Raw genomic sequence first — 21709 nt, 5'->3', positions numbered from 1 at the left:
GACGTTGAACTAAGTAATGCCATAAGACATGTTAGCAGTCTACGTATTTCAATATTTCTGAAATGCTGCTCCTGCACTTTGGATATTGCCTCTTAAAAAATCACTAAAATAAGCCTTTGTTCTCAAGTCATAAGTAAAAGTAGCACATTTTCTCGTTTGAATAAATTGGACTGGTTAGTCAAAGCTTAGGAAGGGATGAGCTAAATATTTAATCTAGTGAATCAAAGCTGTACCTCTGAGGGTCTCTCCTGGACATAAGAGAAGGACTTCGGAATGAGAGACACAAAGTCTTTCTCTCCTTAGTTACATAATCTTTGTTTTTCTTCCACTTCAACATTTTGTTCATTCACCTGTGAGTCGGGAATCATGACTATACTTCAGGTCGGGGCTTGATAGAGCCTAATTAAAGTCATTTCCTGTTAGAAAACAATGTGGTAGACCCTGACGGAAACAACCCTTCAAAGTAAACTACTGATTCACTCCTGATTCCTACAAGTCATGATGTGGAAGTATTACAAAAATAGCATTTCCGTTCGGGGAATATACGCAGCTTATACAGCTTCCTGTGAAGGAGGAAGCAGACTGATGAACACGGTGAAGAGGAACCACAGTCTTCTCACTGTTTATGATTCGCTACTTCCCCCTCCCAAACACTGTGGATATCAGCTCAGTAGCCAAACCAGTAGGTGGACCAAGATTTATGAAGCCATCCAGGCAGCTTTACAACTCTGACCGGGTAGAGTAGCTACCAACTTCACACACCTTTCAAAATACATATTGGCTCTGTTTTAATCCTTTTGTCCGTCAAAAGAATTTTGTTTCTGTTCAGGGGGATGTAGGCAAACCACAATGAACAAGGAAAGAGGAATTAAAGTGAAAAAACAAACTCATCCCACCAGGCAGCATGGGAAACTTGAAATCTCAATACCATATGAGCTGCTTTACATTTCCACACAAAGTTCAGGAGAAAAGCTGTCAAAGAACTGAGGTCAGTCCATTTCCATACTCTTCTGTGGTTGCTAAATGTTTTATGTGAAAACCCCAACCACCCACCATCCATCTGTTACTCCACACACACTGAAACAAGCACTATTTTAGCAGCTTAGTGTAATAATGAGTGTGAGGTAATTCTCTGATAAATCAGGGTGACCTTGGAAAGAACTTCTGTGGGTTGTCTTGGTGCCAGTGGTCGGCCACAACACAGCAGGTCTCCAATGAGCATGATTCTTCCTGAGGAGCAAAAACAACAGTAAACCTGTCACTAGCAATGAATCATCCAGTCAAAGATGAAAAGTAAAAAAATGAAACATTGGTTAAATAATTGGTGGTACTGAGAGGAGCTTGAAACTCCCTAATTTCCCTGGGATTTCCCTTTATGTTGAGTATCGTGTTTTCCTTTCTAAATACAGCATTTTAGAAATACACAAGTCTTCGCCACCTCCTTTAGTGTAATTCTCAGTACCCTTAGTCATGGAAATGCTGAAATTGCACAGTATAAATCTCTGATTCTTTTATTCATAAGAAAGCTTGTGCCAACTTGATAGATAGGCCATGAAGATAGCCAGACTGTTGGAGTCTGAGATGCTGAGTCTTAAATACGGTCAGCTTAGAGAGATTGCACTGAAGAATATCATGTTCTAACATAAACATGCTGACTGAGACAGAGGGGGACCTAAAATGAACCCCTGCGGACTCCGAAGGGAAAATATATTTAGATATACTATAAGTAAAGCTGAGGAAGCACAGAGGTTTATCTGAAAGCTACAAATGCAACAGGGTTGCACAGTTAAAAGATTGGCTCTGATTCAGGTTTGTCTCCCAAGTTTGTCTTAATATCTAAATTTTCATATGTACGCTGAGAAAGTAAGAAGATGCTTTAATGTGAACTCCAGATGAGGGGCAATACCATAAAGAGTGAATTCTAAAAAAGACAGTAACCCACTTAATTTTACTAACTCAGACTGCTGAAGCCTCATCTTATCTTTATCTTTTCGATTAATGCTGCATTTAAGCCCCACAGTTTTAGAATTAAACATTAGTTGGTCATTAGTGACCTTTATTACAGCTGTTTAAGTATGTTGTTTTGAGTTGGCTTCAACCACACTGGAAGTGTGACAGCGGCTGGAGGGATACCACCTTTTTTTAAATTGGTTAAAAGTGAGTAAGCAACGAGGATTTAGTTAGAGAAATAGAAGTACCAACAGAATAAGCAATAACAAAGAAGTTTTGGTTCAGAGAGTAAAAGCTGCTAAACTTCAAACACTGAAGGCAGCCTGACTCTGACTCATCAGGCTGTGACACAGTCTTTGGGGCATCTAGACAAAAGCTCACGTTTCAAGAAGGGGACATTGGTGTGAGGAATGCTCCAAGGCACACTTTGGTACTTTACTAGTACCAACACAGTTGGTGCTTCATTTTGCTAGGGCTAAAAAAAAACCCTTTCTCTTTTAGAGAGATAATTATACAGATGATTGTAGATTATAAATGTAACAAAAACGTTTACGTCATTTTAACTAAAACAAATAATACCTTCTCCCATTACCACTAATGCCAGAGTAATTAAAATAGCAACTTTATGTTTGGTCGGAGGCATAAAACAGTTTCAGGGTTTGAGAAACAAAAGGTGGAAAAATTTAGCAGATAATTGCAGTGACCACTTCAGTAGCTTATTTATCATGTAGTCGTATAGTTATATAGATATGAACTGACTTTCAAGAAGGCTTCACTGAACAACACAAGCAGCACAAACATTTATAAGAATCCATTTGATGGTTAACTGTCTAATAGTAGCCAATGGGAGAAGGAACTCAGTTAAGACATGCTGTCAGGTATCACTCGTCTATGAAGGCCCAAAGTGTTCAATACTAATTAAGTAAATAGGTTATGAATTAAATGGTCATATAAATAAACTGTTTAAAATATATGAATTAAAAAATTATTTGGGAAATTATTTAAGAAATTATTAAAGCTCAACTAAACAAGGCGTTTATTTTTATTTCATATTAGAAATTTATATTTCAAAATACTCTTTATATTATTTCATTACTTTCATTTTCTGTGAATTTTTTTTTTTTTTTAATTTCATACAGTAATTTCACTTTTTATTTCAGAAAGTTTTTTTTTTTTCAGAACGGTGGCATTTTCACTGCCCTCTCATTTTTCAGCCAGTCACAAGCCCCCTGCCTTTTAAGCATGCAGAGTGCTACCAAATTTAGACAGCTAGCTCCTGTTAGCTAGAGCGACAACAATATGAAAGTCTTTCTGAACTATCTAGCATCTGCTGTAAATAAACACAGTACAAAAACAGTAACTAACATCCACTTGTATTTACTTAGCTTAACAAGGTCGCACATGCTACCTTCCTAGGTGGATAACTAGCTAGGCAAGGTTGTGAGCGTGGTTCATTATTAGCGAGAAGGAGTTAGCTAACAGTCCTAACATTGGCTATTCACTTTGAGTAATAATCCAAGCTCACAACCTGGCCCAGCCAGTTAGCCAGTTTGGTATGTAGCAATAGCAGCCTTGTTAAGCTAAAGCTTATCAGCCAGACAAGTTTAATATTAGTTACTGCGTCCATATTCTGTGTTTATTTACATCAGCAGCCTCTAGTTGGTTAATTCCCAGTAACTGTAGCATTGTTGCTCTGTTGCACAGTTGCTAACACAAGCTAACTAGCTAAATTTGGTGGCAGTGGTTAAGCTTGCTAACTAAAGAGAGGCAGAGGGTACCTGATTGGCTGAGAGGTGAGCGGGCAGTGTAACACTTTCATGAAAAGTTACATTATGAAATATAACGTGACATGAAATAAAACTTGACATGATAGAAAGGTGTAATTTGGAAAATTGCCAATGCGAAATAAAAACAGAGTTGAATAAGGGCATGTTGAAATAAAATTGTCTGTAATTAATAAAAATTATATCCAATAAAACTCTATATTATTATTTATTTAAACTGTCCATAGTTAGTTAGTTAGTATTTAATACTTTGGGATTCCATACTCACCTGGTCATTCTATGTTCCTAGCATCAAATTCCAGATTCCTGATCCAGGCTAGCAAGTTATCCCTTGTATCATGAGTCAATGTGCTGAAAACAAGAAAACCCTGTAAAAACAATTGAAGGACACAATTGCTCTACTTTCCCCCTGTGTGTGTCTTGTTGCAATATCCTGCACAATAGTAATATAATAGTAGGATGGCTGCAGGTTTTTGCAAATACTGTATAAAGGTGTATAAAGACGTTTTAAAGACCAACAGTAAATCCCACAGGTAAAGGTACATACTGATGAGCTGTCAACAAGTCAGATTGAGATATTTGATATAAGCAGCACCGCACTCACAGTCAAGCATTTACTTGCTGCTCTGGATGACTTTAAGTCAAGTTTAGGCAAGTTCTCTGCAGATGAACTCCACTGTCTCTCCAGCTCAGACATACTGCTGGACTATTTCTGTCTAAAAGTGGAACACACACAGACCACATCCCTGGACTTCTGGCAGTCTGCAAATTGAAGACCAGCTGGATACTAACTTTGAGGTCACTGTCAGAAATGGCTGCAGTATGCTCTGTAGTATGTATAGTGTTACAGTGTTGAAGCTCTGTATGTTTCAAATGGCTAAAGATAAGATCTTTTTAACATTGTAATAACATCAAAAAGCTTTGCCTTGTAATAGCATAAGGACGTATTATACTGTAGATAATAGAGTGATGTGATTTTCATGTAATGGAGTTACATGGGGCAGCTTTGTGACTACCTAACACACACAGAGGTTAAACAGGGATCACATCAGGACATTGCACATGGAAAAGAAAAAAGAGGGAAAAAACAACGTCGGTCACATTTTATGCTACAGGGACTGATGCATCCTCCTCCTTTAGATTCATGAGCTCATTACACACAAAGTGCCTCATGAAAATCACATTGTCCACCTTCTGAAGGAGGATTAATAAGCCCATTACATAGATTCAGTTGATATATTGCGTTCAAACTTTTGAAAATATATTTTCTATCATTACATTACGATGAACTCTTTCTTTTTTTATTCAGTTTTAATGATCTATTTCCCTTCAGAAGGCAGATGGTGCAAATGTGAGCCAGGATGAATATGTCACTGAGATCTCAGCAGTATATTCAAATGAGGTGAAGACGCCTGATATGACACACAATACAAAGCAACATACCATTTGTGACTGTAGTGATAGATACTTTTGCAGCTATAATTTGACAGATTTCAGCTGTACATTTTATGATCAGCTCCCATAATATTTTTCATAAGACAGATCTGTCTCTTTCTCTCTTTTTCCTGGAAGAAAATTTGCCTCAGGCATAGCTGAACAAACACTCGTTCAGTATTATTTGGTCTGAATAAAACTCAGCATGCCATTTACACACATTTTGATTCTTAAACTTTGTCCATTTTTAAACATGTTTTTTTTTAGCTGCTTTTGGACTCTGCAGCCCAATTTACTTACATAAGTAGGTGAAACAATGTTAATTCAGTTTGAAACACAATGTGCATCATCGTCAGTTCTGAAATAAATGTGCTCAGTATTCGTGCGTTGTAGCTTGTGCTGCAAGGCATTGCAATGCTCTGATGGTGTACTGAGCAAAAGCAAGGTGTTGAATGGAGGGTGGTAGGTTACATTAAGCAAGGCTGTTCAAGTCAAGCTGCTACATCTCAATACTGCAGTCCATATTGAACATATTTGTATTCTATATACAGTATTGTTTTTAACCTAACTGTCAACACAAAAAAATGTGTTAAAAGATGGACACATTTTTACACGTTTTAAGCAGTTTTGACTCAATCACGTCCTAACCAACCTTTAAATAACACGAAAAATTGTGTGTAGTTCGCATCTTGGTCACAGACAAGTTTCAGTTCTGCTTCAATATGAGCAAACAGATAAATAGATAAATACAACCACAAAGTAGGCTAATCATATTGGTTTCTTATTTAGAAAAGCATTTTTATCAATAAATAATACTTAGGTGAAAATGACTTTCACTTTGGAACCTATTCAGATTCTATACTTTGTATTGGCACATGGAACTAAAACAGGATTGACTGCAATCGAAATGTGAGCGAGCACACATAGTACTCCAAACTACAAAGCCCTGTGCTTATTTTAGATATTGCATAACAAGGTTTCATAACCAAAATTCTGCAAACAGACAAGATGCTCATTATGTGATACAATCATTTCAAATTCAAATGCAAGTGCTGTCTGCAGTGATGCTTTCATACAGTGGTGTACAAGATATTAGATGCATCTCAAAACCTGCCCTCCTCTGTAAGATATGTTTCACTTTTGGTGTTCCATCCACATCCACCATGTAATATTGGGTTGATCATATGCATGCAGTGTTTCTGCCCTTCACATTTTTTGGTGTGGTTTTATTTGTCTTTACAAGATTATCAATAATATTATTTTGGATATTTTGAAGACCTAAAAGCTGCAGTTTTCAAGTTTTCTGAACCTTGGCCTGTGAATTGAACAAACACCTGCCAGCAGAAAAAAGGAATAAACTTTCAAACAATAGAGGTCATAATGCGCTTGTGATATTCAGTCATCACATTTCCAAGAGAAGCATAGGACTCCTCCTTCAGGACACTTCAACTTCTGAGAAAGAAATAAATTCTATGGTATGAAAGTCTCCCAGTTTAAAAGACCATGAAATATTATGAGGACAGACTGAGACAGGTCACCCATAGAGTTATGCTTTCTTTTCCTGGCCTATCATGCAATGAATGCTAATAACGTCAACTATGAGGAAAACTGCTCACATACACAGCTACTCTGAAAAAAAAAGGTGTTTGTGCTCCAACCCCCATCGTGTTTCATTTTGCTCCTGTAGTCTGTGAAAAACATTGTGCTGCATTATACTGCTGTGATGATGAAAGTCATCACAGACAACATTCAGTAAAAATTGGCATGACAGCAATCAGCAAAATGTGAATGTTCATAGTGAGTGTGAAAATCTCATTGGAGAGTTTTCTGGATGTGTTGGTTTAGATCTGTTTTTAAACACCTTCAAGCACCGCTTGTCTGAATAATACAGTGTATGCTGTAGATTGCACCCGCTCCAGTCATATGGAGACTTCATTTTTCCTGACCTGTTAGGACCTGTAAGGAAAGAGTCAGTGGTAATAAATGAAGTTAATATGATCTGATAAAATATTAAAATGCAGTTGTAAAGTGTGTGCGTGCACGCGCGTGTGTGTGTTAGGTGTGTGTGACTGTGTCTGATAGGTGTGCTAACAGTCACACTGTCATAGTGCTAGGAAAATAAAACACGTATTTCATTTGCATCTTGCAAATGCTGGAACTATGAGATGCCAGCAGTACCATTGAGTTGTCTGCATATTTGTCCTGTCGGTTAATCCTTCTTAATACCACCCAGACAGCAGCTATCTGAAACACGAAGCATGATTAACCTATGCAGAATGCCACTTGTGCTGTTTTCTAGAGCACCGCTCTTTGCCATCCCTAACTCAAAGCTAGGTGAAGGAATGTTTGTTGAACCTGAGAAGGTAAACCTTTGGCTTTTCAGGACCATGGTCAGCTCAAGGTTCAATTGCAGGTATAACTGTAAACAACGTCAACACCACCAAAAGCAGAGCGAAATAATTGCAAAAACAATTAAAGCAATTTGGTTAATAGAGACGCAGTATTTTAATTCAAGATAATAGCGGTTGAATGACACCTGGCTTGCACATATACGTGCGTTGTACACAAGCACACATACCTAAATCAGTTAGTGCTGGTTTTTATTTGTAGATCAAATTGAGCCACATAAAGTGCAACAAAGTAAATAACATCAGTAGGAAAAAAAATGTAAAGTAGCCGTTTTCGTTTTTTTCCCCTTTCCATTCGTTTCCTCTTTTAACGCGCTTTTTGATTGGTTCTCCGCGATGCGTCTAGCCAATCAGCCTCCGCCTGCTATGGAGGAAGGAATAAATGCAAGATGGCTCCTCGTATAAAAACAGTCTTCTGGGTCGCCCTCAACGTGCAACAAAATAACTCTTTACATCTTATTAGGTTAAAATATTTGTCCGCGAAGAGTTCTGAGGGGTAGCTTGAGCTACAGATTGATATGCGTATGGTACTTGGCGATATTTGTTGGGAGAAGATACCGAAGGGACAAGAGGGACAACTTTGAAGCCATGAATTGGTGGTGAACTCACTCTCCTCGATAGACAGAGTTGGGGTGGTCATTAGCAGAAGCCTGGGCCTCAGCTAGCTAGCCATAGCTGCTAACTAGCTAATGACTTCATCTACTGTTATTTGTCGCTTTGGAAACGTTAAAAAGCAAAGAGGGAAAGCCTCACATTACTGGTTGCCTGTTGCATGCGGGACGTGAAAGGCTATACATTTTTTGACCATGGCTGTATCAAGGTAAGTTTGAATTACGCTTATACTGACTCGGTTCTATTTGGCTGACTTTCATTAACAATTAGTTAGCTAACCTGCTAATATCTGCTAGCTTTTGATTTGGCAAAGAATGGCATGGCGACGGCCGATTAACGGTAGCTAACAGACTAACGTTATGGTGTAACTTAGACACTACTCATGGCTTGGGTTTGCAGGCCGGGGACGGTCTGGGCTCATAACTCAGTTTGGATTCATGCTCACTCACAAATGTCAGTTAAATTAATTTCACAGTTTAGTGTTTTGCAGTCCTCTGCTGATGCCCTGCCGTTAAATACAGTCTACCTATCGTTATTGTGCAGTTGTGTAAGGAAAGCTATTTTGCAAACATGAAATACTATTATTGGTTACCTGTGTAGAGTTACAAGAATTTTGGTAAGCGGAACAGGAACACTGGTTAGTGACACAGTTTCTCACTAAGTTCAAACACACCGGCTTGTCAGGTTGCAAGTTTGCAGCTCGCCCTTGATGCTCAAATCGCGGTAATCTTAAACGTCACCTTACAATGCACTAGTATTATCTATGGCTAACATAGTTTTGCTTTGTACTTCGCTAATGTTTTCCGTTGTGGTTGTTGTGATAATCCCACGTGGTGTCAGGGTCTTTTTGCATAGAGACGTAGATTTCTCTAATTTAATTTAATTTATTTTAAGTATTAGTGGTACGTGGAGTCACGCCCCGTGCATCTCTAATCCACTTTTCTTTATTAATAGACTGCTAATGACTTCAGCGAAAGACCAGGATTTTTAAACAGGTTACCTTGGTGCAAAGACAAACAATTAATAATGCATAATTGTTTTATCCATGTTGGCATTGTGTTGCCTTGAGAGCATCTGCCATAAGGAATGAAATTGTGATATTTTATGTATTTGATTAATTATTTAGAATTCAATTAAAAAAAGCAAAGATGATAATAATGTACTCAAACAAAGATTTAATTAATGTACTGTGGTTTTCTCAAAGCTTGGAAGTGGTCCTTGCACAGTAAAGCATTAAACATTGGAGAAGACGAACCAGGATGTTGTTTGTTCTGTGCTGTGCATTGTGCAAGGTCTGTAAGCTTTATGTTGGCCTTGTGTTGTTTTTTTTTTTTTTTCTAACCTGTCTTTAGGCTTGATCGTTTGTTTATCCTGCTTGACACCGGAACAACACCAGTAACCAGGAAAGCAGCAGCCCAGCAGCTTGGAGAAGTGGTCAAACTCCACCCACATGAACTCAATAACCTCCTATCAAAGGTGTGTATGCTATATATTCTTGTTCTAACAATCTCTCACAAGCCTCCATAAGATAATGTCAGCCTGGGCATATTTGGCTGTCACTCTTGTCAAATGTGTAAAATATTTTATAATGGAAAAAAAAGACCCTTCATTTCTTGACAAAGTGGCAAAAAGCAACGGCAGGGATTATGTTTTGTGTTTGCCTTTTTATCTTTCCTTCACCTTATAGGTCAGACGGTTTCAGTTTAAGTTGTATGTGTAGTAAAGTAAATCCATTTTCTGTCAATCATAAGGTCTTGACCTACCTAAGGAGTCCCAACTGGGACACTCGTATAGCAGCAGGCCAAGCTGTAGAGGCCATTGTGAAGAATATTCCTGAGTGGGACCCGGCCCCCAAGCCTAAAGAAGGTGAGCTCCTAGCCTTGTTTGCCAAAATACCCATATTCTCCTAAATTTTGGGGACTCAAGGTTGTGCATACGTGCAGCATTAAAAACTGCCTTTGCAGTTAGAGTATATGTTTTTGTGAAATGATCGCCAACTTTGTTGAGCCCCTTCCCTTTAGTATAATTGTTTATGAGAAGGATCACTAATGTGTACCCTGGTGTGTGCTGTTTTACAGTTCAGTTAATTGGTACAAGAATTGGTCTGGATGGACGGCCAAACTGGAGGGAAAAGTTGCGTTGTCAAATTTATCTGCATTAGTGTACAAGTGGTCTCAGATTCATTTAACTCATTAGTGGGACAAATGTGTAGTTATGAGACGCTTTTGTTTGTTTCCTGTAGAGTCTTGTGAAGACTTATCTCCAGAGGACTCCTCTTGTGATCGCTTGAGTTTCTACCACTTTGACATTTCCCGCCTACTCAAACATGGAGCCTCTCTGCTGGGATCTGCTGGGGCTGAGTTTGAGCTGCAGGATGACAAAACTGGTTTGTTGTCTGTATTTTATTGTGTGTGTTTTGTTTTTTGTTTTTTTGTTTTTTGAGCTGATGTAAAATCCACACTGTTACACTTTACTCCAAAAAATATGATAAATTGTTACATTGTGTTAATTCTTTTTGTAGATTGTAACATGTGGAGAGGTGTCAGTGATTTGAACTGTGAATATAAGAGTAGGATGGTCTTAGTTATTGGCTGTTCTTTTTGGGACCCTGACTACTGGACAACTTTGGGTTTGACTGTGTCTGACTTTGAGCAAATTTGGAGATTTTGAGTCTGTACTTTCCAACCTGTTAGTTTTGACTTGTAGAACTGGATTCTGTCATGACCTTTGTCTGCTAAACAAACTTTGTGCATCCGATTTACTCACTATCCCTATCACTACACACACTTGTATGTAGTGAAATAGGCTAATTAACTGAGACTGGACCACTGAAACATCACCACTAATATTTAGAGCTGAGTCTGATGCAAACACAAATACCACACAACCAGCTGGGCTACGTAGTCCTTGAATTTGAATGCAGTTTGAATAAGGAAAGCTGCTCATCCTTATCTTTTGATGGTCATTTGAATTTGAAAATCTTGTCTGGTTGTCTTTTCCCACATTCTGCTGTCATAACAGCAGTTGCTTCTCTATGATCCGATTTCACTTCTCATTCAAGGTGCCCTGTGCTATTGAAGTTTACCAAATTTAGCAACTTTTAGGTGACTTTAAGGGCCATTTTTGATACTGTCCCTGTATTTATTTATTTGTGGCCCTAGCTTTAATCATTCTTCCACCTAGCTGCATTTAGCTCCAGAATGACACTCTAGTTCACATACACATAATCAGTATTCCTAATATGGCTGCAATGTGCTCTACCTTCATGTTTCCATGCTATCTAAAGTTTTCTCATGACTTCTTGGCATTTGTTCTCAGGTGAGATGGACCCTAAGGAACGTCTTGCTCGCCAGAGGAAGCTTCTTCAGAAGAAGTTGGGTCTAGACATGGGTGCTGCTATCGGAATGGACACAGAGGAGCTGTTTAATGATGAGGACCTTGACTATACCTGTCAAACAAGTGGACTTAGAGCCCATGGAAGCAAAGCCACAGCTGGATCCAGCTCCCGCAACCATGTAGTGGGTCTCATTTTATTCTCTTAGCTTTGAGTCAGCAGATTCTTTGTGCATTCAGTTTGTGTCCTTTGGTTCAAAATGGTTCTTACTGCAAGTGGTAGCCTATGGTGGACTGTAAAGTTAAAACATAGGTTAAGTTAATCAGAAGTTTAAGGCAGGAAGTGAGCACCTGTTGTCATCACTTTTGTCAGCAGTTTGAATGTTGCCCTGTAGTGAGATACTGTGGCTTAGGGTCAAGGCCTAACTTATCTGGCCAACTTGAGTTAAGTTAAGACAAGAAAGGCAGGCTATAACTTGTCTTGCAATGACAGAGACTGTTGCTGTGAGGTGCCTAGTCAGAAATGTGACTTGTATGTTATTGTACACCTTGTCTATTGCAGCAGTAAGGCTTGTCTCTATCTGCTCAAAAAGCTGGATTACAGTCATGCTGATTGGGCCATATTCTTTCTGGTGAATTGTTTTTTTTCTCAGCCTGTTCTGAATCAAACCTGGCTTTGTTTTTGTTTTGTTGTTTGTTGTTGTTTTTCTTTCCAGTTTTTGTTTTGGTTCATGTTTTCTGTTTTTTTTTTTTTTTTTTTTTTTTTTTTTTTCCATATCTTCCAGGCCTGTGTGCCTTTCTTCTGTTGTGAAGGGCTGCAGATATTTGAAGTTGTTATGTCAGTATTGCCATTGCAATAATACAGTAGAGTGAACAACTTTTATATTCTGTGTCATTGATATGTAGTGTGTTAAATGTGCCACAAATAATAATCCTCTAAAGGTTTGGGTGGCAAAGGTAATTGCAATGGACCCGGCAGTATGGGGCTTCATTAACAGTCTATGCCTGCAGAAAGTCCTCTACAGTATAAAACAATATAAATTACTTGTGCATGAATAGACGGGGAGAATGTAAGCCTATAAGAGCTGTTGTTGATTTGGATAAGGAGGTTAGATTCACTTGAAGAAGTATGAGTCACTCAGGGAATTTCATGATGTTTTGATCTACAGAATTAATTTGTTTAAATGATTGAGTAATGTGCTCTATATCGTAGTGAATCTGATGATGGATCTGTGTGTGTGTGTGTGTGTGTGTGTGTGTGTTGAGTAATTTTTCATAGTGTATCATCAGCTCCGCTGTTTTGTTTTCAGCCCATTCATGCTGCTGAGTTGATTGACTCAGAGTTCCGGCCTGGCATGAGCAGCCGTCAGAAGAATAAGGCTAAGAGGATGGCTAAACTAGTGGCAAAACAACGATCCAGAGACATGGATCCAAATGAAAAAAGGTATGACAACTACAACAAATTTGACTATGGCTAGAGAGTTTTATCATTATTTATCTTCTAGATCTCTTAAAAGACATACCCAAGTAGAAATAATTGTACTGGGTCTTTAACAAAATTATACAATTTGAATCGGATCCTTGTTGGCTCTTTGTTTCTTCATATACAGTTAAGTGTGTATTTGTTAGCATCAATATACTACAGTTTGTCAAGGATTGGACCCATTTCATCTTGAGAGATCTGGGCATTTATATGTAAAGTTGATTAGTTCTAATGATAAAATGATTTACTTTGTGATCTCTATCATTTTTAGTAATGACAGTTTTGAGGGTGAACCTGAAGAAAAACGAAGAAAAACCACCAATGTAGTTATTGACCAACCGGCAACAGAGCATAAAGTCTTAATCGATAACGTTCCAGATAACTCCAGTCTTTTAGAAGAGGTAAGGAATCAAAAACAGGCCAGCAACTTTGCAAATTTGACATCAATTTCAACAATTTCATTGTTAAAACTGCTATAAATGACAATATAAAAAAGTGCAAACTCTATAAAGGAGTAAATGATGTCTCATTGTATTGTCTTTAGACACATGAGTGGCCTCTGGAGAGCTTCTGTGGGGAGCTCTGCAATGACCTCTTCAATCCTTCATGGGAGGTAAAAACAATGCACTTTTTAAATTACGTGATCCTTAATTTAAAAAAAAATTCCCAATTGGAACCTGTCACTGAAAAATTGATTGACAGGTATTTTAATACACAGTGACCAAATCTGTCATCATTGGTGTGAATAATCTATATGTAATACTTAGATTTAGGCATACATACATGCATACAGTCAAACAAACTTGTTTTTATTATTATTTTTTAATCTGCCCACAAAATGGTAAAATCTCATTTTCGTATGAGCCATGCAAAATAAATGTCAGCAAATTCTATTGTATTGTATTGTATTGTATTGTATTGTCTGGTTGTTTACAGATTCGTCATGGTGCTGGTACAGGTCTTAGAGAAATCCTTAAGTCCCATGGTGCTGGGGGTGGGAAGCTGGTGGGAAGCACTGTAGAACAGGTATATCTTATCCTTGACCTCAGGTTTTTCAACATTTTGGTGAGAATTAAACATGACATGAACTGTCTGACGTTTTGGTTAAGATGTTGCGGCAGCATCAGGAATGGATAGAGGACCTGGTGATCCGGCTACTCTGTGTCTTCGCTCTGGACCGCTTTGGGGATTTTGTATCGGATGAGGTAAGTCTTTCTTTTTCCCGGACAACAGAACGTCTGAGGAAAAGTTAGTGACTTCAATGTTCCAGTTTTATTTATATCTGTATTTAGAGTCTCAGTGACATTATTTAGTGTCTTTGTTTCTCATTGTGTGTGATTTTGTTTTGTATAAGGCAGTGGTTATTGGTATTTCCACATGTCTCAACCAAATATAACAATTGTGTCAGCTCTTGATGCATGGCATAGTCACTCACGATGAAGTAGTTTTTGTTTTTTTTCCTTCTCATCATAGTAGCACTATACACAACACTGAACTGCTCTGAAACGTTATGTAGTTCAGGAAAAGACTTTTGCCCATGTAAAACGAAAGAGAAAGTGAATCAGTGTATTGACCTTGTGTAGTTTTGGTTTCAAAGTGTAATAACAACCCCCTATGGACATACTATTATACAATTAAGTACATAAGTATTTGGACAGTGAAACTATTTTCGTAATTTTGCCTCTGTAAACCACCATGATATATTTGAAACTAAGCTATCAAGATGTGATTGAAGTGTAGACTTTCGGCTTTAATTCAAAGGGTTTAACAAAAATATTGCATTAACCGTTAAGGAATTACAGCCATTTTTATACATACTCCCTCATTTCAAAGGCTCAAAAGTAATTGGACAAACCAACATACTTATTAATATAAGGATTATTTTTAATACTTGGATGAAAGTCCTTTACAGTCAATGACTGCCTGAAGTCTGGAACCCATGGACATCACCAAAAGCTGAGTTCCCTCCTGTTCGTTTGTGGGTCTTCTGCTCTGAGTTTTTTCTTCAGTAAGTAAAAAATATGCTCAAATGGTTGAGGTCAGGTGACTGACTTGGGCCATTGAAGAGTATTCTGTTTCTTTGTTTTGAGAAACTCTTGGGTTGCTTTCACAGTATGTTTTGGTTCATTATCCAGCACTTCATTAGTTATGCAGCATTTGCCTCTGAGCAGAGAGTATAGCTATATACACTTCAGAATTCATCCTGCTATGTCTATAAGCAGTCACATCAGCATTAAACACCAGTGACCCAGTTCCATTGGCAACCAAACATGCCCATGCCATAACACTGCCTCCACCATGTTTGACAGATGATGTGATGTGCTTTGGATCCGGAGCCATTCTTTTCCTTCTCCATACTCTTCTCAAGTTCATCTTGGTTTCATCTGTCCAAAGAATTGTGTTCCAGGACTGGGCAGACTTTTTAGATGTTTTCTGGCAAGGTCTAATCTGGCCTTTCTGTTTTTGAGTTTAACCAGTGGTTTGCACTATGTGGTAAACCCTCTGTATTTACATTCCAGACCTGCCTAGATGTTGTGAAGGGTTTTTCTTCCCAAATGAAGGAATTCTGAGATCATCCACTTTAGTTGTCTTCCGTGGCCTTCCAGGTCTCTTGTGAGCTCACCAGTTCATTCCTTTTTAAGAATGTACTAATTTATTGATTTGGCCACTCCTAAAGTTTCCTGCCATCTGTCTGATAGCAGATTGTTTTTTAAGCTTAATGGCCTCCTTTATTTGCATCGAAACCTCTTTGGATTGAAAGTTCCCATGAACAGCTACCTAATGCAAATACAACACTTGGAATCAACTAGAGGGTTTTTTTATAATGAGGGAAACGACCAAACTTGGCCATGAAACTGTCAGTCAATTTTCCAATTACTTTTGAGCCTCTGACAATGAGGGACTATGTATAAAAATGGCTGTAATTCCTAAACCGTTAATGCAATATTTTTGTTAAACTCTTTGAATTAAAGCTGAAAGTCTAAACTTCATTCACATTTTGATGGCTTTGTTTTAAATCCATTGTGCTGGCGTACAGAGGCAAAATGACAGTGTGTCACTGCCCAAATCCTACAAAACTCTCCACTGAGACTTAAGATAAAGCGCTATTGTGAATAAATCATAGTGTAACGAATTTGTAATCAAACAGCATTTTTTTTTATTTATTTTTTATTTATTTATTTATTTATTTATTAATTAGTGGCTGATGGGCCTACTAGACCAATGTCAGCCAGATATATTTGGCAAACTGCTGAGTCTAAATAGTTATCTTTCTGTGTTTTCTTTATCCTATATCTCTCTCCCTTGTCCAGGTGGTGGCTCCTGTCAGGGAGACATGTGCCCAGACGCTTGGCGTGGCCCTTCGCCACATGAATGAAACTGGTGTTTCAATGACCGTAGATGTCCTGCTGAAGCTGCTTAAAGAGGATCAGTGGGAGGTCCGTCATGGAGGCCTGCTGGGGATCAAGTATGCCCTGGCTGTCCGACAGGTACCACCAGTTCTGTATGTACATAATGAGCTATTAAATAAACATAGCAGGGTTCTACAATGTATTTGATTTGACTGAATATGGACATGATTTTTTTGGTCTACGTACTCGTTGTGGAGACATGGCACTGTAGAGGCCATTCATTCTGATCTCATAGCCATACATCTGTCTCTTCCTTTGTTTTTTTTTTCAGGACTTGATCTCTGTCTTACTGCCCCGGGTGCTCCCTGCCATCACTGTAGGCCTACAGGACCTAGATGATGATGTCAGAGCCGTGGCAGCTGCATCCCTCATCCCTGTGGTGGAAGGCTTGGTACAGCTACTGCCCAATAAGGTCAGAGAGGCAAAACAAGTACCCATAACAATTGAGTTGTCACTCTCTAAGTGTGTCACTTCCTAGGTAGTTTATTTCTGGAGGTCTTAATTTAGTTGTAAAATGCTGTGTGTCTCAGGTACCCTTCATAGTGAACACACTATGGGATGCTCTTTTAGACCTGGACGACCTCACTGCTTCCACCAACAGCATCATGACATTGCTGTCCTCACTGCTCACCTATCCACAGGTCCGACAGTGCAGGTCAGTCTCTGAAGGTTATATAATAAATATTGCTGTCTCAAAATTATACTAATTGATTTCCTGAATAATGGGAGACTCCAAGATATGTGTTGTAATTGAGGGGGACAGCCAGCTTGCTAACAACTACTTATTGGAATATTGACATTACCTTAAGATGGGATACACAGGGGAAAAAAGTAATCTAAGATAAACATGGTGTTTAGACTACAAAGTAGGTAATAAATGAATAGATGTTGATTTTCAAAATAGAAATTTTCTTAAATATAAGGATTTGTGGTATAAAAGTGAAATGAATGTCCTTTTTGTCCTGTTGAATACAAGCAACAATGTAGTGTAAAAAAAGCGAGGCAAAGGAAACCAGTGAAGAGTGCCATGAAGAGAGAAATTGTATTGCAGATGGGCGATAATTTTATCCATGTAGATTTTTTTTTTTTTTTAACTTTTATGTATGCTGAAACAATGGTAAACTGTATGCTTTGGGTCCACTTGTTCCCTCAGTGGACCCAAAGCATGCCAGCAAAATGCCCCCCACAGCATAACAGACACACCAGATCCCCTCACTGTAGGGGTCAAACACACAGGCCTGTACCATTTTCTTGGTGTACGCCACACAGGCACTCATCCACTTGTGGAGAACATGGTGAAGGATGACTCATCTGACTGCTTTTTTCCACATCTCTGTGGACTAGTGCCAATGGGGTTTGCACCACTGAACTCTCAAATGTGCATTCATCTTTGTAATGAAAGGTTTATGCACTGCAACCCTACTATAATAGCCCTCTCTATGTAATTGTCGAGTGACGGTTCTTGCTTACACAATCTGATCAAATTCTGCAATGACATTCTCAGTTACCTGAGAAAGAGTTGGTCTTCTGTTTTTCCTTACATATCACACTGATGCACGAGCATCGCTATCATCATATGTGCCTGTGGACCATAATATCTGATCCTATTTTCTGACGTCTTTCCCATTGATCTAAATGCAGATGTCACTTTAGGCACTGTTCCTATTGAAACACTAACCAGATGAGCAGTCTTTGTGACTGAAGTTCTTGCCATCCCTGCCCCAACAATGAACCCTCTTTCAAATTCACTTAGATGTTTTTGTCTTGCCATCTTGATACAAAATCAGAATCAACTGTTCCTGGTCGGCATTTTTATACTTGCCACAGAGCATGACAGGGTGTTAACAGCTTAATTGTACCATGCAGTGCACCTGTGGACGCATCTGCATTCATTAGGTTTCTCCACTTTATTCCATTTAATTCAGGGTTTTCTTTTAATTTGTCACCCGTCTGGACCTGGCTTCTTCAAACAGTAGATCTTTTAGCTGTACTCGGTGTAAATAAAGACTGCAGCTGGGGTAGAGATTCGCTTACTGTTCTGTTAAACACTAGATGAGAAGACGTGTGACTGTGTGTCATGTGAAATACAGTTTTACATATTGGGATTAATGGCCTCAGCATATGTTCAGTGTCACTAGAAGCTCACTATGGACTGATCTGTTTTGTCATTAAATTGAGGGTAAGCAAATTGTCTGCTCTGTATTCTCGTGTCTTGTGTTAGGTGGAATATCACCACTGTGCCAGGAGGTTGGCTGAACTTCATTTGAACTTGATTTACATAAAAGCACACAATCTGACAATGCATTCCCACCACTGAGCAGGCTTGCTATAAAGACACAATTAGATGAGCACTGACTATTGAGTCTAAGCATAGGTTAAGTGTGCAACCTTGTAAACATGCATTATTTTATTCTTTTTTTTTTTTTTTGTATTTTCTTTGAGATGATGATTTTGCATGACCTTTTCTGATTGTGTACTTATATTAATACACTTTCTTGCGACTCTAGCATGCAGCAGTCCTTAACAGTTCTGGTTCCTCGGGTTTGGCCGTTCTTGAGACATACTATATCATCAGTAAGACGTGCAGCACTGGAAACCCTTTTTACTCTGCTGTCTAAAGCTGACCAGGTAAATTTTAACTAAGAGCAACTGAACATCAGAGTAATATTAGCCGAATAATAATTGTCAATTTTTCTACATAGCTACCGGATTTAACAAAGTACAAAAAATGTTATCCAATTGTCTTACTTATAATCACAACAACCAGTGTTATGTTCATATTTTTTTCTTACAGATCACAGCTTGAATAGTAGTTAATATTAGTGTAACTAATATGGTGGTGGTTTATGTATTTTGTTCTTCAGAGCTGTGCAGTGTGGATCAACCCCATCCTACAAGATATGCTCCGGCACATCTTCCAGTCCTGCATACTAGAGAGCAATGAGGAAATCCTTGAACTGATCCAAAAGGTTTGTATTACCTGCACTTCATCTGAGCACTAAAACTAATAAGATGACCCAGAGTTTGACTATTGGAAAAAATGAAACAGTACAGAAATTCTCCCAATGCCATTTTAACCTTTTTTAAATATTGTTTTCTAATTGGGTGAGTCTCATTTTTCATTTCTTGTATATGAATGACCTTTTGGATTTTGCCTTGTATTGTTAATGTGTTTTCCTGTGTACAGGTGTGGATGGAGCTGCTGTCTCAGGCCCCCCAGCAGTATGTGGTAGCAGCCAGCTGTCCATGGATGGGTGCATGGCTCTGTCTCATGATGCAGGCCTCGCACATTCCTATAGACCTGAACATGCTGCTGGAAGTGAAAGCGCGCTCCAAGGTTGCACTCTTTCTTCGTAACTAAATCATACTTTTAAATTTTATATTCTTCTGGTCTCAACTGATCATTTGCATTTATAGTGTGTGAAGGTGTGCAGTAGTTATGTCAGTATGATATATGTCAGGACCGTAGGGGGTTTCTGTTGCAGATTTCGCCAACAAGTTCAAGAAAATAATGCAAGTGATTTCGAGACATAACACAAAATTAATGCCCCTCGCTGAGGTTGCTAGGCAGCAGACTGTCAGACAGCGTGACGGTGACGGGGGAATCTTATAGCCATGGTTAGTGTGGTTATTTTTTTTGAGGCAGAGGAGCTTTAGCAACCTGAACAGTCTGAGGACATAAAAATACAGCAGAGGAGTCACACTCAACCCAACATGTAACTTAATAGCCACTTTGTAAAATGAGGTGTGACTGAACGCTGAGGGAGAATAAATGCAAGTTAGAAATAGGAACAGCTTTACTTTGCATGTGCCAAATCGATTCAACATGCTTGTATTTTAAACAGAGAAGGAGAAGCACGTTTTAATTCCATGATGGCAATAAGCTGCTCGTTACTTTGCGTGCCCAAAGCGGGATTTTATAATATCACATGAAAATTATGTGGAGTTCCATTTAATTTAACTGTAATAGTTAATGTTTTGCTGATGCAACAGGATAAGGCTGGTACGAAGGCACGTCAGGGGACCAATCAGGTGAAGGAAACGGTCCAGGAGTACATAGCGGGTGCAGAGACGGTGACGGATGACCCAGTGACAAGGGACTATGTAGTGGTTCGAGCTCGCCTCATGGCTGCCAAGTAAGTTTTGGATTGTTGCACTAGAAGGAAAATTTTATCTGTTCTGATCTTTTGGTGAACTTTTGATTTTCAAATTGCCAAATAAATAGTTATAAAGATGCTAACAGTCCTGATGTTGTTTCCCTGCTTTTTTTGTATCTCTGTAATCCAGATTGCTGGGGGCATTGTGTAGGTGTATCTGTGACCCACAGCTCAATGCTGCATCTCAGGAGATCCGACCAGCTGAGTCTTTAGGCCAGCTGTTGCTCTTCCATCTCAACTCCAAGTCTGCCCTGCAGCGCATAGCTGTGGCTCTGGTGCTTTGCGAGTGGGCTGCACTGCAGAAGGTGAAATGCTCAGGCATTTAGTTTGTTCATTGTGGAATCATTACAAATTGAGCACTCTTTGGAGGTGGTATGAGCAGAACAGAATCAGGCATTCGGAGGCTGAATACCGCTATTTACCTTTCCGATTCCTTTCTTTCAGGATTGTCAGGTGGTGTCTTCCATGGTGCAGCCTCGTCTTCTGGCCATTCTGTCTGAGCACTTGTACTATGATGAGATTGCCATCCCCTTCACACGCATGCAGAATGAATGCAAGCAGCTCATTGCATTGCTAGCTGACGCCCACATAGACCTTCAAGACCGCCTCAATTGTAGTGTTTTCACCATTGACCAAGCCAATGAACTGGTACGTCGATGCACACACACATGAACACAGATAAAACAGAACATTTTTAACAGTCCACTGTAATCCTGAACTGAATAGGAATTGGGTAAGTGAAGAGCGAGAGATCACACCTAAAGTAAACTATATGGGATTTTTTTGAAACTTTACTCCATGCCAAAACTATTCCTCCAGTTTGCATATTGATGAGGTGTGAAGAGTGCAATTTAGTTCTTCAGATGTGCTATAATTTCCAAAGAATCATCAAACGGGAGTATTACTGTTTAGTGTTAAGGTTTTATAAAATAAATTGAAAGAGAACTAAAAAAATTTGCATCACACCACTAACTGTAGCAAATGTCAAAAAAACTAATTTTTGTTTCACTATCATCTCTTTAAGCCGTCATAGTATTTGGTTGTTTATCATGACAAGTTTTCCATGTTCTCCAGCTGTAATTTGCTTTGTGTCCAGGTTTTTATTCCCTGAGCTGACAACTTGGTATGAATGATTTGG

At 38.8% G+C, this 21709-nt stretch overlaps 1 protein-coding gene across 1 annotated transcript in view; it reads left to right on the top strand.

Moving 5' to 3' along the window:
• Nucleotides 1–7978: 7978 nt before the first annotated feature.
• Nucleotides 7979–21709, top strand: part of btaf1 (BTAF1 RNA polymerase II, B-TFIID transcription factor-associated) — a 28681-nt gene continuing 14950 nt past the window's right edge. Inside the window, exons 1-19 of the mRNA XM_040139078.1 lie at nt 7979–8396; nt 9541–9664; nt 9940–10054; nt 10431–10574; nt 11507–11706; nt 12832–12965; nt 13276–13405; nt 13549–13617; nt 13941–14030; nt 14114–14209; nt 16316–16492; nt 16686–16826; nt 16945–17069; nt 18922–19042; nt 19279–19383; nt 19602–19751; nt 20408–20550; nt 20702–20876; nt 21016–21219. Coding sequence (XP_039995012.1) covers nt 8383–8396; nt 9541–9664; nt 9940–10054; nt 10431–10574; nt 11507–11706; nt 12832–12965; nt 13276–13405; nt 13549–13617; nt 13941–14030; nt 14114–14209; nt 16316–16492; nt 16686–16826; nt 16945–17069; nt 18922–19042; nt 19279–19383; nt 19602–19751; nt 20408–20550; nt 20702–20876; nt 21016–21219 — 2457 coding nt within the window. The 5' untranslated portion in view covers nt 7979–8382. The remainder of the gene's footprint in view (nt 8397–9540; nt 9665–9939; nt 10055–10430; nt 10575–11506; nt 11707–12831; nt 12966–13275; nt 13406–13548; nt 13618–13940; nt 14031–14113; nt 14210–16315; nt 16493–16685; nt 16827–16944; nt 17070–18921; nt 19043–19278; nt 19384–19601; nt 19752–20407; nt 20551–20701; nt 20877–21015; nt 21220–21709) is intronic.

The sequence above is a fragment of the Xiphias gladius genome, chromosome 11, assembly GCF_016859285.1.
Source record: "Xiphias gladius isolate SHS-SW01 ecotype Sanya breed wild chromosome 11, ASM1685928v1, whole genome shotgun sequence".
Taxonomy (NCBI): domain Eukaryota; kingdom Metazoa; phylum Chordata; class Actinopteri; order Istiophoriformes; family Xiphiidae; genus Xiphias; species Xiphias gladius.
Note: the sequence above shows the minus strand (reverse complement) of the source record. Positions and strands in the feature narration are given on the sequence as shown.